The sequence below is a fragment of the Haliotis rufescens genome, unplaced genomic scaffold, assembly GCF_023055435.1.
Source record: "Haliotis rufescens isolate VD_foot unplaced genomic scaffold, xgHalRufe1.0.p SCAF_26, whole genome shotgun sequence".
In the NCBI taxonomy this organism is placed as follows: Eukaryota; Metazoa; Mollusca; class Gastropoda; order Lepetellida; family Haliotidae; genus Haliotis; species Haliotis rufescens.
Genome location: NW_025963957.1, coordinates 4,793,862 through 4,811,295, shown reverse-complemented (window position 1 = coordinate 4,811,295; position 17,434 = coordinate 4,793,862). Strand labels below are relative to the sequence as shown.

At 40.2% G+C, this 17,434-nt stretch overlaps 2 protein-coding genes across 10 annotated transcripts in view; both read right to left on the bottom strand.

The window, feature by feature from the left end:
• Positions 1–114: 114 nt before the first annotated feature.
• LOC124147345 (lambda-crystallin-like) lies at positions 115–5,684 on the bottom strand. Its single transcript, XM_046518035.2, has 6 exons — positions 5,528–5,684; positions 4,342–4,576; positions 3,705–3,866; positions 2,934–3,128; positions 1,490–1,595; positions 115–490 (listed from the first exon to the last, which is right to left on the bottom strand). The coding sequence occupies exons 1-6, from the start codon at positions 5,566–5,568 to the stop codon at positions 279–281; spliced, it is 951 nt and encodes a 316-aa protein (XP_046373991.1). The 5' UTR covers positions 5,569–5,684; the 3' UTR covers positions 115–278.
• Positions 5,685–7,801: 2,117 nt separating this feature from the next.
• LOC124147344 (anoctamin-1-like) overlaps positions 7,802–17,434 on the bottom strand; it is a 42,163-nt gene continuing 32,530 nt past the window's right edge. For all 9 annotated transcript variants that reach the window (XM_046518028.2, XM_046518032.2, XM_046518033.2 and 6 more), the window contains 9 exons: positions 17,109–17,257; positions 16,059–16,113; positions 14,929–15,029; positions 14,499–14,635; positions 13,404–13,556; positions 13,118–13,170; positions 12,083–12,261; positions 11,758–11,866; positions 7,802–11,524 (listed from right to left, as the gene is read on the bottom strand). In XM_046518028.2, coding sequence (XP_046373984.1) covers positions 11,234–11,524; positions 11,758–11,866; positions 12,083–12,261; positions 13,118–13,170; positions 13,404–13,556; positions 14,499–14,635; positions 14,929–15,029; positions 16,059–16,113; positions 17,109–17,257 — 1,227 coding nt within the window. In that variant the 3' untranslated portion in view covers positions 7,802–11,233. The remainder of the gene's footprint in view (positions 11,525–11,757; positions 11,867–12,082; positions 12,262–13,117; positions 13,171–13,403; positions 13,557–14,498; positions 14,636–14,928; positions 15,030–16,058; positions 16,114–17,108; positions 17,258–17,434) is intronic.

Genomic DNA, 17,434 nt, shown 5'->3' with positions numbered 1-17,434 from the left:
ATCATTGAAAATGGCCTATTTGGGTATAGCTTCAAGAGGTATGTGTGTTATAGGCGTTTTACCTACCAACTAATCCTCTTGACCACACCATGTTATTATTCTACGTTTATATAGACATGGATCCGACACAGACAGGCACAGGGCACAGGTAGACTTGTTCCCGTTCGTTCCTGCGATATGACCACCATGGAAGGTTGACAATGACACCAACAGGAACCAGTCTAAGGGCCCCGGGATATACACGGCACACCCAGACACACAAATATGGTGCAGGTGTATTAGTTCTGATCACGCTTGAGTTTGGCCAGTGAGGCCAGGCGTTCGTCCCTCCATCTCCGTCTGTCAGCAAGGCCTTCAAGTGGAATTGTTTGGCTGAGCTCCTGCTGTACCGTCTCTGCCGTCGGGATGTCGTACAACACCGGGGGCGGCGTGAACGTCTCGCATACCTTGTAGGCACCAGCAGCATAACGATGGCAGTAGTCTACCACCCCTGCGAAGACAGGCACCCCAAAAACAATAAATACCTTTGTCAAAAAGACACATACATGTTGCATAGATGGTGATCAGATATTTGGTATGAAACTAATAACCACATTCTATGAGCATGCCAAAAATCCCCTCAACTTCTGAGGTAAGACGTCTAAGGCGCCACGATTCGCTGTGCAGAGTTGCGTCCCTTGGACACGCCAGAAACCTATGATTATGGGTTCGAATCCCGGTTCGCCCCGATTATGTTTCTAGGTTTGTCAGCACCATACCCGTGCTCGTGGGTTTCACCGAAATGGTAAACGTTTGAGACCTGCATCACTTTGGGCTTTCCTCCCACATTAAGCTGACACGCCGTGATATAACTGGAATACTGTTAAAAGCGGCGTTAAACCCAACTCACTCACTCACTCTGAGGTAAGAAGACACATCAAGAATGCATGAGCTACCAGGCCCAATATTGTCCGCTTTGCCTCTTTTAACAAACCTTGGTAAATATCGTCTTGAAATATCCAGTAAATATTGTATGACTGCAATTGGAATTCCCTGCCAAAATCACTGGCTACCATACACTAATCCCCATGGAATTTCTGGATTAGACTAGGTTCCCAGCCATCTTTGCTTGGCGTAAGAGGCGACTAAATGGATCGGGAGGTCTGGCTCAGTGACTTGGTTGACGGAGTGACATCGCACCGGATGCCTGACGTTCCTCATAGTATCTGTGAGTCGTTTGTCTGGTCCAGCCTAGATATTGTACAGGCCGCGGACTTGTTCATATAGCTGCAATAGTGCTGTGTCAAATAGCAAACAACATACACTAATACCCACGTGTGTTTCTTTGAAGTTTGAATTTCTCAAGAATTTAGACAGTATTCCTTTCCATTCCTTAATGTGTTTTCGAGGTTTCGTATGACCCCGGTCCCCAACGTTACTGCACTGTTTGAGACCAGGATGAACAGAAATGTGGGCGTCACTACTGTTTTGAAATGCGCCAAGTACCTACCATCAGCATTGAGGTGCATTGTCTCCAGGGGTCCGATGAAGGCGTAGCGTGGCCCCAGCCCGTCATACATGACTCGGTCAATGTCACTTGGACTCAGCACCCCGGACTGAAAACGGACAGAAACGTGTGGGGTGAGGCGAAATGAGGTTTAAGATTATAGAATTTATATAGCGACGGTGGCTTCTTGTACTGGTCCGGACTAATGCCGGTTTAATAGTCTACCCCATCGAGACACCATGTTTAACAATGTTACACAGACACATTATACTGACTCCTTGTTATATCCTTTTAATGCTGAGCGCCAGAAATAACAAGTACTATCTTTTAATGTCTTTTGGTGTGACCACCGATCTTCCGTCAGACGCTGTATCCACCACATGGCGGCCGCGGTGCAGGTGCTTGTCATGATATTCAGGCGTCTCATACATAGAAAGGTATGGACGTAGGGCTTTATTGAGTAAGTTGTCCTAAAGGGATAACTTTGTTTTAATGTGACAGTTTATGACAGTAAGTCGCACTTCGGCATATGAAGAGACCGCATCCCTGGTGTATTGGATAGAGCGTCTGCCCAGAGCGTGGAAGGTCGGTATTCGATCTCCCGGTCGCGATAAATTAGACGCTAAAAGATGGTTCTTGCCTGGTGCTCGGCATTAAGGGGATAAAATAAGGATTGGTCGTCTCGGAATCAGTTTACTGTATCTGAGAGGGCTACCCATGTTAAATGACATGGCATCTCACTTGGCTAGCACAACCGACATAACCCCTAGACTTGTTCGTACAAGAAGCCATACACACACTTACACGCACGTCGCTATAATGGCTGTAGACGTGCAATTCTTTTGAACACGACGGTAAACCTCATTTTACCTCACCTCACCCAACATATGAAAATGATAATAGTGATCTCACAGAGTTGAGACAAAAGCCGTTCTGTCGAGAAGGTATGACCAGTATAGAGACCACCATGCCCCAACAATCGTTAATGGTGGCATACCAAATGCGGATGGCATCAAAGCGAAGTGTTTACCTGAACCACGTGCAAACATTGGTTGATGATGGCATGCTGCACAAAGTTGATGATCACATCAGATCCCTTACCTTGGCCATGTTTTGTACTGATGACATACTTGATCAAATTGGAGATGACATCAGATACTTTACTTTGACAATGTCAATCAAACTGGAGGTAACATCAGATCCCTTACCTTGGCCATGTTTTATATTGGTGACATACTTGATCAAATTGGAGGTGGCATCAGATACTTTACTTTGACAATGTCAATCAAATTGGAGGTGGCATCAGATACTTTACTTTGACAATGTCAATCAAATTGGAGGTGGCATCAGATACTTTACTTTGACAATGTCAATCAAATTGGAGGTGACATCAGATACTTCACTTTGACAATGTCAATCAAATTGGAGATGACATCAGATCCCTCACCTTGACCATGTCCCAGCATTCGTTGATGATGGCGTACTGGATGCGGTTGAGGGCAAAGCCTGGAACCTCCTTGTTGAGGGTGACTGGGGACTGTCCTACTTCCTCCAGCAGAGCCCGGGTCCTCTGGGTCACTTCCGGGGACGTCCATGGCGCGGGGATCAGCTCCACCAGCGGGATGAAGTAGGGGGGATTTACCTACAACACCTAAAGTGGTCATTTGCATAGTCTAGTCAGTGATTTCATCAGTTTGCATTTCGCACATTGATGACTACTGCCATAGTTGACAAACTACAAAAAGATCGCAGACGTTACAAACGCCAGAGGAAGTAAACCCTTATCATGTGTTGTTATAATTATTTCGGATATATGTCTTCCTTACCTTGTAGAATTGTATTGTATCGGCCTGTGAGTGAGTATGGTGTTACGCTGCTTTTAGCAATATTCCAGCAATATTACCAGAAATGGGCTTCACACATTGTACCCATGTCGGGAATCGAACCCGGGTCCTTGGCGTGACGAGCGAACGTTTTAACCACCCTACGCCCCTTATCGGCCTGTGACTTTGAAACTCTGAATAAAACTTTGAAGGTAAAAATTGTGTCTTTTACGAGTTATGAAACAAATCATACAATTTATCCAACACTGAATGATTCATTGTAACGTTATTATGGTCGGAAATAAATGTTTCTGTAAGTTGGAGCTCTGGCTCCGAGAGTTGGGAAACAAGGAATCGGAAAACCGAGTTGTCCTCATAAAGCCATATTCCCTTACCGGGTGTGCAATCAGTACATTCTCTCTGTGCTTCAAATTTTCTGCAAAATCTGAAGACTTGATGCAGCTGCTTGAGCTTGCAAGGACCATGTTGCCTGTTGCATGCTGGTCCATCTGCTCAAACACTTTCCTCTTGAGGTTGACATCTTCGGGAACACATTCCTTTAAACATATTACCACAATCAATGAACATCAGCTGGGATTATCAACCATCTGCCGGCAGAATGTCAAATAGTACGCATTTTGTGTTACGTCTAGCGCCATCAGAACATGAGTTGTGTGTCATTCTTTGAGACTGTTGTTTCATAAACGTTAACATTGATTAAAAAAATATATAACATTTTGAGCACGAAAAACATCAATCACAAAACTTGTATGCTAATCATTAGTACAAATGTAGCAGTAATGAATGTGCTTAAGTCATTGGTGAAAATGAAATCCTTCATACCAATGTTTGATACTTGTAATATAACTTACTGCAGCAAGACCAACGTGTCTTATACAATTAAAGATTGAAATTGAAACATGGCAAGGTTGTAAATTGATTTGTACATGTGAAAAGATGTATGTGTAACCCATATCAAATTTACACACACTAATTTAAAACTGTTTAAAACTGGTGTAAATGTCATTGTACCTGTACGTGTCTGGCACCCAGCATGCACTCTGCCAGATTACTACTTCCGGTGACGAGCTGAGCTTGTTCTGCGGCGGACAACTTGCCTCTGAGGTTGCCCTGCTTCTCGTAACGGGCCAGGGACTCCTGGATAGAGGCCAGAGCGCCTTTAACCTGCTCCGGACTAATGTCGTATATGGACACCCGGTACCCAGCACCAGTGAATATCATGGACCAGATGCGTCCAATCAGGCCACTGTAAGAGAACATATAGATGCTGATTGGTTAATAGCGTCATTATTATATAAAGGAACTGATTGACTTGAGATTCAAGATTCTTTATTCCAGGATTGGAGGCCTCGTGGTCCGGAGTACAATAGATTTATATTTAATTTATTTGTGGATAGTACACAAATGATGCACAATTATTCCATGATATGTGACGTATACATTATACATAATTATATTTGTTTGGGTTTGGTTTTTTTTAAATTTGATATTACATACATTTCTCTTCACTTACAAAGCAAGACCTTTGATTGTTGAATGTGTTGTAGGGGCAGTTAGTTTAATTAATCTCTGTAGGATGTTTATGGTAATATTGTGGAATGAATGTATTTCTACTTTGCTTTTATCAGACACCATAATTATAATAGATTATATGGTCACTGCTTTAATGAACAGACTACAACAAAATGGTACTCGTCCTTAACAACGGATTGACTAACATTGTAAGAGAGTCCACGTTGAATTAAAACCGTTTTTATATATTTTTGAATGACTGTCTCAAACATTCGTCTCAGTGGCGTCACCGGTTTGCTTTGTTGCGTTTGTAGAACGTCATAATGATGATCTATGGCGGAAACAAGTGGAAGTGAGGTAACGACATCATTTCCCTGAAAAGTGTCGAGATTTCCTACCCTTAATTAGAATCAATATCAATCGCATATTTAAAAGGGTTCTTCGAAAGACTTAGTTTTCATCTATCCGAAGGTTAAAATATAGGCCTCCTGACTCGATCTCAGCTCTGTTTCAGAGAGTTGGGAAACAAAGACTCTGAAAACAGAGTTGTCGTTCTTTGCGCGCGTGGCATGCAGACTGGCTTGAGTTAAAACGAAGATGTCTTTGTTTGTGATCAGTTCACATCGGTTTCACCAGATTGTAGTGAATCCACTGTGACAACTGTTGTCCCCGACTGGATACTTACCTCCCTACGATAGCGACCTTCCTGTCGTTTGTGTCCGCCATTCTTTGCTGTGCGCTGTTGTCCGATCTGTGTTATTGGGGCACTGTGCCGGCAGTCAGTGTTGTGAGGAGATAAGCCGAGTTGTGTACAGGTCGCGCGACCTGGTTGTGCCGACCTCGGGGCTCTCAGCTGTGTCGGGCTGTGTCAAGTTGTGGGAGTGACGGCAGCACTGTTGCGGAGTTGCGATATCCACATTTTTGTATTTTGTTCAACGTGTCTGACGTTTTTCACATTTTTACAGCCATTCTGTCTCCTTATCGTTTTGTTACATCGGAATTGTTGTGGGTAATGTTTGTCTGTTTGTTGTTTAACGCCGCACTCAGCAATATTCCAGCAATATGACGGTGATCTGTAAATAATCGAGTCTGGACCAGACAATCCAGTGATTGACATCATGAGCATCGATCCACGTACGATGACCAAGTCAGCGAGCCTGACCACCCGATCCCGTTAGGCGCCTCTTACACACGCATAAAGCAAAACACACACGAACCACTGATTCATGGCCACATGTGATCTAGTCACATAAATTTCTGTCACATTCTGGCGTTGAATGCCCTGAAATCATTAAATTGACTTACCACAGAAATGAAGTCTCCAAGACGTAATGTGTACAAAGAGGACTCGTCTTCATCTCAAAAGAGCGGTATTCAGCCTCACACCAGTGACTTTCCAATGGTACAACGTTTGACCAGGTCAGGTAGTTAATGCTGATCAGCTTCATAGTACTGGACTGTCTTCTGGGTTTTTTGTCAATTCGTCAATGGCAATGTGACTGCGAACAAGACGCTTCCAAATTCAGGGTGGGTAGATATTTTATTCATAATTTCGATCATTTACTGGGGGTAATTCCTAACTAGTTCATAAGATGTACACATTCAAAATAAGAAAAAAATATTTTTAAAAAGTTTGTTGTGCAAATAATAATTGTTCAGTATTTTTTTAAACTGTTTCCAAAACCTGTGATCCCCACAATGGAAGATGCTATCTGATTTTAAAGAAACAATTTTGTCCAGACCATGAGTGCAACTATGCACAGGTTGCAATGAAATAAAAACATATCTGAAATTATAAAATATCTATGGAGGGTTATTTGTCCACTTTGTTTTGAAAGGCTAAGTGTCTTGAACCGTTATTTTGAACTAATCAAGACTGTCAGAATCTTAATGTTGACCTTTAGTAATATTTGTTATAATTTACAACTACCTGTGACCCCTTTTCAGAATGTTCTAACATAGTGGACCTTTGTACCCATGTGTAGTTACGCGGGGAGGGGGAGTGGAAGGTTCTAGGGGATGCCCCTCCCTTTTTATTTTTTTTTTTTGGGGGGGGGGGGGAACCAAATGTAGAATGTTGTAGACAGGTAGGCAGTAAAACTATCTGAGAGAGGATATTGATATTTTGGACCCCCCCATTTTAAAAATGCTGGGTCAGCCCTTGCAATGAGAGCACCGTTTCAAACCAAAGCTCTCTTGCCGTCATGGTGGTAGGGAGATAAAATGAACTGTCGAGTTGATACCACAGTAGTTTTGTCTCCTAAGTGAAGATTCCGCACAGAATATTATGAAGTAACCTCCTAGGAAGGTAACTGTCACATTTCCTTCCTCAAGAACGAATAAGACCGAAGAATATAATCATTACCAAAATAAGTCACATTTATCTATATCCTCTTGTGCATGAGAAAGAGAAACAACTGATTGGTAACCAAGGGCAATGGGCACCTCGGATGCAGAAGAGGAACGTTTTCGGTAGTGTTATATCTAAGAAGTGAAGAAGGAAAATGCAAAATGTTCTGTCAGGATATGACATCATAATGGTGAATGTTACATCATATGGTCCAATGGATGAAAACATTTTTTCAACTGAAGCAGTTGTTCTTAACAAACATCACAGAAATATGCCATGACATAGCTTGAACTTTCGGCCAAGAGAGCTCACAGGTGTAAACCCTTGTCTGTCTCACAGTGCCTGAACCTTTTTTTTTCCCTTCTGTCCAGGCCAGCACTTACTGTAATGCTATAGTTCTAAACGAAGCGCAAGTCTATATTTTCCACATACCACAGCACTGGGGCTCCTTTTGAATTGAAATGTAGTTTCTTTCTATCAAAATGATATCTTTTCTGAGACTAAGCCTTAGTCTAGTGTAAACCCTTGTCCAAGTCCATACAACACATCCTGCAGTCGTGGAGACACAAACGTGATTCTCTGGCAGAGTAAATGACACACTGACACTTCTTTAAGTATGACAATACTTTATTTCTGTGAATATGAACATGGGTACAGTCATATCACACCTAGGAAGTGCTCCCTAGCCATGGGCTCCTCACTTCCTGGTACTCATCCTTGGTATAAATACATGCATCATAACCTGTAACACTCAGTTAGCCTGTGGTGATATGTAGTGTTATAAAAATACATGGGGAGGGCAAGATATTCGGGAGACTAGCTAAAGCACATGCAAACAATAAACAATTCTGTGGTTTTATGATGATGCCTTCAAATATGACCTCATAGTAATAGTAATAGGTGTTCCAGAACAGTATCGCAAGACTGTACCTCAACTGACAGGAATCAGAGATGTGGTGAAGGACATATTTTATGTCAATATCACAACAGAATAACAATGCAAATTTAAATATTCAATACTGCTTTAAGGTGTTATTAACAAGGTGTCATCATTTACAGAACGCAAAATCGTTTTACTTTTGCCAATAATTGAGCTTTCATATGGTGTAAAAAATTAATGTGATGTCAGACTTTATGCATAATAGGTCAGCATTTTGAAGATCATCTAAAATACAGTGCTTTTACTCAATGTGTTTTCAGAATATCTTATGTGAATTCAGCTTCAGTTGACTAACATTTTGCTGTCAGTCATGATCTACAATGTTTTCTGAGAAGTTGAAAACGTCAAAGTTTATGGATCAACAGACAGTCAACAACACAGTACAAAACCTCTGGCACAGGTGAACCATACAAAAACAAAGTGACAGTGTTTGATGGTGTTTCATTGTTGTAACAAAATGGATAGATCTTTCCTACTCCCAGCCCTTAATTCAACTTCCAACCAGCTGGACTTGGCTTGATGCACATACCCTTTTAACAATTCACAAAACATACATAAAAAAACATTTGGCTAAACTACCAGGTAAGAAAGACACAGACCCTGAGTATTATACAACCAACTTCTGAGATTCAGAAAGACGTGAAGACAGAATACATTCTCCATTGAACTATTGCATGATGCAAAGTGTCGGGTTTATACATGATATTTTACTGTAGCAATTTCACAACCACTTAAACTGAAGTTATGTCAAATACCTACACATTTCTCAGTTATCTAAAAGTACCCACTTCTAAATACCATTCAGAGAATTCGTGTATACACAAGTTTTGTGACCCAAATCTATTTATCATTGACAGTTTGCAAAGGAATTTGATAGAAACTCTAAATGTTTCTTGAAAATAATGTGTTGATATATCATTTGTGTCAGAGAGGATCGGTTTCTGTGTTGCAATGAAACTAATGTATGGTACAAAATCATACAGATGTTACACATTGTTTGTAAGCACTATTGTTAACAAAATGAACATTTACCGGTATTTTGCTGCGCTTTAAGATCAGTTGATCAAACAGAAATTTGAAAGATGGATAAGGTTTTGAGAAGTTATATGAGAAATTGTTGAAAAGACAAACCAGCATATCATTCTTGACATTTGAATCAACTTTCTAGTGAAAAGTAGAGAATTATGTTAATGGTTGGAATATTTACATAGTAAGGGTGTGATGTAGCACTGTGCAATATCCCCTCTCCATCAACAATACAGTCTCATTAAACTGAAATCATATTTGCTACTCAGTACTATGCATATCATATCAGTTACCTAGTTACACCTTATGACAAAGCAGGTTGTCCATGCACCCACACTTACAAACAGCCTTCATTTCCTTAAACTGTATGCATGTACTGGAACATGATAGTAATTTTTAAATAATCACCGACAATAACTGATAATAACAGATTAATGCATATATTTAAAAATAACCAGTTGTATAAAAAGGTAAAGTTTATAACTTTTCAGTTCCAAACATCCTGTTCCTCAAAATAAAGGCACATTTTGTCACACTTATATTGCTTGTCTCAACTCCCACTGAAGATGCTCAAGTAGCCCCCAGTCTGTGTCGCTAGCCACTAGTCTGAAGCCCGAATCTAGTAAAATGTTGTTCGGTCCAGTAAGCTCAGCTAATAATAGTCTGATAATAGCATCAAAATCTACAGAAAATGAGGCTTAAATCCAGGTTTGGGCTACTGACACAAAGTGTTTGCTACAGACTGAGCACCTACTACAGCAGATCTTTTCTTCCCATTACTAAAACCATCATAAAAAGCGCTAAAATAGCTAAGAAAATATCACACAACATCACTAACACGAAACAAAACCAGCAAAACATGGACCAGCAAATGTCACCAAGCCTGTACAGAAGTAATACTGGAAAATACAACACTTACATAGAGCAGTGTACATACAAATATAGAAAAAAGAATGTACTGTGTTGTATGTAAACTCAGTGAATAAACTGTGTGATATGTGATAGAGGATAATCTCTACATCAGGTGTACCATAGTGGGTAACAATATTGCTATGTAAAATAAAATTGTAGAAATCTATTTTAAATGCATTAGCTCATAAATAGCCTTGACAACAAAAAAGTTTCAAGGATATACAACATCAACAACATATTACCATTGGCTGCCAAGCTGATTATGCACTAACAAAACATAATCAGTCTGTCAGACTGCAAAACTCGTTGCTAAAGAAATAAGGGCATATGTATTTGCAAAGACAACTAAAGTAACTTTCACCACTCCCTCCAGCGTATGGGTAATATTGCATCACAACACAAGTGTCAACATCTTTAGCAACTGCAGTGTACATGCAGTCCATCATTAACACTAAGATCTACTGAAAATGACGTCAAGAGACTAGTGCACTATGTTCAGGCTAGTGCACTATAAAAACATTTGACATGGACTGTAAATGTTACATCACCTATATCAACTGCAGTGTGAAAGTGTAACATTACCTTAACAATTGTAATGTTTCACTGTTACATTACCTCAGCAACTGCCATCAATACAAGTTTTGTCTAAAGTACAAATTTACAGTAACAGCAAAATACAAGTGTTGTCGACTATAGCCACTATGGTTCTCAATTTGAAACATCACAGATTGGAACTGAGTGAAGTTAAAGGCACTTGACACTTGTTACAATGCAGGCAGGTCATGGTCTTCCATCACAACCATGACATACCCTTTCTCATCACAGAATAATCTTATAAGAAAACTCTTCATATAATAAACAACCCTCTTATCATGCATGAAGACAATATAATGGAGGGAGATGGTGTGGCGGTCATTATTATGGAAGGAGCATAGTTCATGTTAGTAGGCAGAGGTTTCATACGTTCAAGTAAGTGATCAACACAAAACACTCACAAAGCCTACTGCAGTTAATATCTGTTCTGGGTCTAGGTGCCTAAAGGAAACTTCTTGACAATACATGTAGTCTCCTTGGCTGCCTACTGTTGTTGAGTTGACTGGTGGCCAGCTACTGCTAGACGTTAGTCTCCTTGACTTGCTGTGTTAACAGGCTGTCAATTTCTGCTAGACATAAGTCTTAGAGTCTTCGGACTCCACCCCGTTGTTCACTCCCCTGTGAATCAGCTTTGGTTCCTCAAAATCCTCGCTGAGTCGGGGGGAATATCGGCCTGACTCCTCATCAGAAACAAGAGCAATTGTTGATGCAGTGATTTCTTGGCCATGAGCTCGCATCAGCTCGGTCTTCAACACAATCTCATTTGTCACGTACGCCTCACGACGGATCTGTTCTTTCAGCTCGGATGGAACATCAGGTATCATCCATGCCACTAGACTTGTCACCACAACCACGACATTCTGCAACACACAAAGTCAAGTAATGAACTATCTATTTACAGTGTATTATTAGGGGGTCCTGAGGTCCTTCAGGATTGCTCCTTTGTTATTAAAGTTATAACATTAGGTTATGACAACAAGACTTTGTGACGTTCATACTGGATTTTGAACACTGCACTCAGTAATCATATATGTCACAGTGAACTTAACCAAATCAATGCTATAGCCTATCGAAGAGAATACTCTGTACTTACCTCAAAGACGACTACAAATGCCAATTGTGCAGCTAGAATATGCCAGAACACTTCTGACCGGCGGTACTCTCTGTCATAGTGCCAGGGTGGGTTACGGAAATCTTTGTACCTGACAACATGGAACCATTATTTTATTCCAAATAATTTTAATATATGATGAATTTAATGACACTTGTGTTTTCCCATGATTACATTTAATGTCTTTATCACATCATATCAATACCGAATACAAATTCAGCCATTATTCAGTATATTTAAGTCATGAAGTTTATTGATATCTTTCATCTTGATTCAAATGTGAACAAACCGACAGCATATCACTGACCTGCAGATTGCTTCATTAGAAATAATGCTATCTGATGGGCGGTGGTCCTCCTCAAAATCACTGGTGTTGAAGTAAGCTAGGGTGTAGTTGACGTAACCTTTGAGGCTTCCATCTTCACTGTAGCGCAAACCATAGACCAGCCGAGGGATGAAGTCGGACGTGAGTGAGATCACAAATGCCTGGCCAACAGAACAAGGACTAGTCAATGCATCTAGTGTCACAGACTCAAGATGCTAAACCTAACACATTCCATGTTATCTGAGATCACCATTCAAGTGAAAAAAAGTCCATTATGAACTAATATTAATTAAACTAATGCATGTAAAAAGAATAATGTCGGCGTAGAAACCGGTTCAGCCAAAGACAGCAATTCCATATCTAGGTTTCCTTGCATATACACAAGTATAAATATATGCTCGAAAATGTATATACAGGTAAAAGTTTAAAACTATCTATATACTTGTTTCTTGCTTAATAGTAATAATACTAGACTCAACAATATTCCAGCTGTATATGACACTGGCCTGTATATAATCTAGTCTGGTCGAGACATTCCAGGGATTGATATTGTGATCAACAATTAATGCTACAGTTTTACAATGTCTCACAATATACCAAGTCACAGATCCTGACCACAGAATCCATGAAGACTCCTCTTATGATTAGCATAGGTTGCAGGGGACTGCTTCTAACCCAGACACCCCAACCAGGCATAGACATGTATAAGTATAGCTAATAGGGCTACCGAGTACTTTCCTGGTGTAATATACAAGTACCAGCACAGTCTTACCTTGACTTACATACTGGGGTCCAAGAGAACCAAGGTAATTAATCTCAAGGGTTCTTACAGGCAATATGAGGGTCATGTAAAGTAACAACATGGTGTAGAGTACTGCACTGTAAGATTTTATAATCATTTTAATTACAGGACCTTAATATTTCTTGTCTAGAATTTGGCACAATGAGTATTATTGTGCTTCCCCTGCAATTTCTAAATTGTATATAACCCTGTATCAGCATAACCAGTAGACTTACATTGGTGATGATAGCAATCCTGGAGAGACCATACAGCACACTGTACCATATACCTGCAACAGACAGGAGGGGTTATGTTAAACACAATCACAGAAAGCCGTTTTGGGCATGCAATAAACTAATGTGGAATTCAAGGAAAAGGTGGACAGATTAAACACTTCTTCCAAGCAGGACTGGAAGGACAAGTTTGAAATACTGATATTTGGATTAAGATGACTAATCCTTGTCTGTGCAATTATTCTATAACAGATCGCCTCTGCTGTGAATAAACTAGTGTTGATCTTACCAATATTTGCAGCACGATCTGCTACTGGTCTGCGAAGTTGTGTTATAAACTTGGCTGCATCACAGCGGATCTCAATGATGTTGTTCAACAGGCAGAAAATTGGAGCAAGTGGAAAGGCAGCACAAAATATTGTCAGGAATCCAAACTGTAGAGCTGAAAGGAAGAGTTATACAGCCATGAACTAACAAGTGCACCTGGCAAACTGTAAGGATTGATAATTTTCAGATTGGAGTTACTTCCCCTTAGGTTGAGTTTGGCACAGGGAAGAAAATGGCTGACTTTGAGATTGTCAGTCATACTTTATTCACTTCGATTACATTGATTGATATGTTGTTATCCTTGCTAACAAACACACAGGCAGGTTTGAAATGGGAATTTTGTTTAATTTTCAACTAATTGCAAATATTGAAACTTTCAAATGTTATGCATAATATTGACAATACTATTGGCATTTTTAGAATTCCTATTGATATAGTACCATTGTGGGGCAAACAATTGCAAATTGTTCGATAGTTCGAAATATCAGTACACCCCTATGCAGTACGTATCATGAAACTGCCCTGAACTGTTTTTGCTCACGTGCAGCGTCTACTCTCTTTAACTGACTTAATACATACTAACAGTTGCCAAAGTGCTAACAACCAGCAGTCCAGTATCGACATTTACTTTACATCATCACACAAGTGTATAACTTTTTCTCAAAATGTCTGTAAAAGGTATTCTGAAACTTTCTATGGAAGCGACATAAAGCATATACCACTAATGTTGACAGAATACATGACATGTTGCTAAATGAGTAGACTATGTAAACATCTTAATACAATAGACCCCCAGGTACCATATTTATACATGTGCAAATCTGCTACTCTTTGAACAAGCTTATTAGGGATAAATGTATGAAAAAAATTGATAAGAGTTTACGTCCTATGGAGTATTTCACTACTTGGTCAAGGAGAGTAATTATGTTCCGCTTAACTACACATATTAATACACTCATCTTCACTGCCTCAACTTCTGTCCAGTCAAATTTCATAATACTTGTGGTTTTTACATCAGCCTGATCATTTTAACTGGCATAAACAAAGTGCTACTTACCCATCTCCAAGTATTCATAGAACAAAACTGTGGTCTGTGAAGCTGTCATCTTATAGTCTTTCTCCCAAGGAGTCTTTGCTAGTTTCTGCTCTCGAGTCTCCTTCGCACATTTCTTTTTGATGAACTTGATTATTTTTCTGCGACCAAATACATCTCAACATAATCAACTGTATTCAACTGACATGCCTGCAATAGTTTAAGTGAGTGAGTATGGTTTTACGCCGCTTTTAGCAATATTCCAGCAATATCACGGCGGGGGACACCAGAAATGGGCTTAACACATTGTACCCATGTCGGGAATCGAACCCGGGTCTTCGGCATGACCAGCGAACGCTTTAACCCCGAGGCTACCCGACCGCCCCTAATAGTTTAAGGATGTTGTTCACCTCATAGCATTAATCTTCTCAAAACTAAATTAAGGACAACTTACGGCAGCACTATCTCCACAAAGTTGTTCTGTATCAGTTGTTTTCCGATCATGATGATTGCCAACTGAATACACAGCTCTATTAAACAGCCCCCGGCCTCACACTGAAATATACAAATTGACCCAGGTTAAATGTTGCATATTGGAACAATCGCAAGGGCTTTTTTTGCCTCTAAAACATGAATCACTCCATCATCGGTAATCGTATGTATTACATCGGCATTCTGTTATGATGAATACCCTGGACCAATGTGCCTCCACTGCTTGGTTAAATATGCAACTCAAGTGTGGGAACATTGGATTTAACACACCTTTTAACAGTATTCCAGTTATATCACTGTGTGTCAACTTAATGTGGGAGGAAAGCCCAAAGTGATGCAAGTGTCAGACTTTTATCCTTTAGGGAACAACTGTGCAAAGTTACTGACGAGACAGAAAGAGGTCATGCCCTAAACGAAGCTATGTTACAAACTGGGTATTTTTCACATTAGAAAGGAGGTATAATAAACCCAATCAAAGAGGTTTCATTCACTTTTACTGCTCAGATTTGTACTTAATAATCATTGCACATACATGTTTCAACACTGAGGAGCATTTGAAACAGTCCATATATCATTTGGGTAACTGGACTGGGGATCTATTATTCAGAGGAAGATTTTGCAAGTATCATCTTGACATTGTTTGATGTGCCATCTGCATTGCCCTACACTTTTAACTAAAACAGGATATAACAATTGAAGAATTACTCTTAATCAATGTTATGAGAAGAAATACATAAATGAAATGAGGAAAGATTTGTGAAGATATGCTCCCTACTATATGCAAAAAGCAACATTTCTGTAACAAACACTCCCTGCACAAATGCAACAATCACTTCCTACGTCAATGCAATCAAAACTGCTTACAAGAATGCAACATTTGCTCCCTACCTGCAGGGATGATTTTGAAATAAACACTGAAAGTTAGGTGGGGGTCTGGGCAACTATACGGTGTATGTGTATTGTAATGGCATGTATCACAAAAATGATTCTTGATGTAAAGAAATTTGTGGAAAATTCATATCCCTGTACATGGACAACCTCTCCCTACACGAATGAAAACAAGCCCTTGACAACCACAACTACTGATCTCACCTCCTCCTGGCGTCCTCCAAACACGGTCCTGTACTTCCCGGGGCGGCCAACAAACCTGCAGACACAGACAACACATCAGGACACACAGTCAGATGTCTGCTAAGGGAACTCTTTAAAACTCAGTCGAACTGTGTAGCGAATACATGTTTCTTTTTAGAGTTTTGGTGTGAAGCTAATTCTGTAAACCACACATTAGCAGTGATTGAAGCTAACATGTTTAGTCCACTAGTCCTAATAATGATAACATTTTACAAAATTTCTACTTGTCCTTGTGATACCTTAACTATTGGGCAGTTTGACAAGGACTGTAGAACTAGTGCCAATTTCTAACACTGTAATAGTCCAATGGTTCGACCTCCCATTACAAAAATCATTCTTGGACACCTATGCTGACTAATGTACTGTTACCATGAGTACTCTCAAACTGAAGCTGCGAACAGTGAACATTGACATGTTTACTCAAACAACAGATGCAACACAGTCACTTAATCCATTTAGGGAGAAATAGTAGTAGTGCCTATCCTTGGTCTTCTCACTATTCATTTGCAACTGGGTACAGAGATAAAGTTATCAATCATGTGGATCATTAACAAAATACCACATTAATAGGTGAGGTGAAATAAGGTTTAGCGGCGCGTCCAATATTATTGCACTTATATAGCGATGTGCATGCACATGAGTGTGTGTGGCTGCTTGTACTAGTCTGGACTATTTCAGATTTTAAAGCGCTAGCCCACTGAGATACCATGCCGCAGTTTAACATGAATACCCCAATCAGACACTCAAAGCCGACCAGGCCTTGTTTTAGCCCCTTAATGCCGAGCGCCAGACGTGGTAATAAGTTCCTTCTATTAACATCTTTTGGTATGATGCGACCGGGGCCGACCTTCCGCTCTCTGGGCAGAGACTGTACCACTGAACCACAGAGGCGGTCACTACATTAAGAAAGATATGCATTCTTTTACAACAGTTTTACAGACGATCATCTATCTGTTTCAATAAAGTATTGTGAAGTATTCTGTATTTATCACAGAATGAGGATGCACTTACCTCCCCTTGAAAAATGCAATATAGATGATGGAAGAAAAGTAGTTGACAAACTGCAGAGCAAACAACTTGAGAGTGATACTGCTGTCATACTCGCTCTGTGTGCGCAGGCACTCCCAGTCTGTCAGCCAGAAAGCCAGGTACCCATACACCTGTACACAAACACAAGGTAGAAAATAAATATATCGAAGGTATCTGTACCAGCTAGTGCAATGACACAAACAATACAACCTATCCTGATAATGGTGGTGAGGTGAGGTGAATTTGGGTTTAACGTCGCGTCCAAGATTATTGCACTTATAAAGCGACGTGCATGCACGTGTGTGTGT

Coding starts and splice junctions, on each gene's coding strand:
- LOC124147345 (XM_046518035.2), bottom strand. CDS start 5,568: ATGGCGGACACAAACGACAGGAAGGTCGCTATCGTAGGGAG. Junction 4,577..5,527: donor AAGGTCGCTATCGTAGGGAG/GTAAGTATCCAG, acceptor GTTCTCTTACAG/TGGCCTGATTGGACGCATCT. Junction 1,596..2,933: donor AATGCTGGGACATGGTCAAG/GTGAGGGATCTG, acceptor GTCCGTTTTCAG/TCCGGGGTGCTGAGTCCAAG.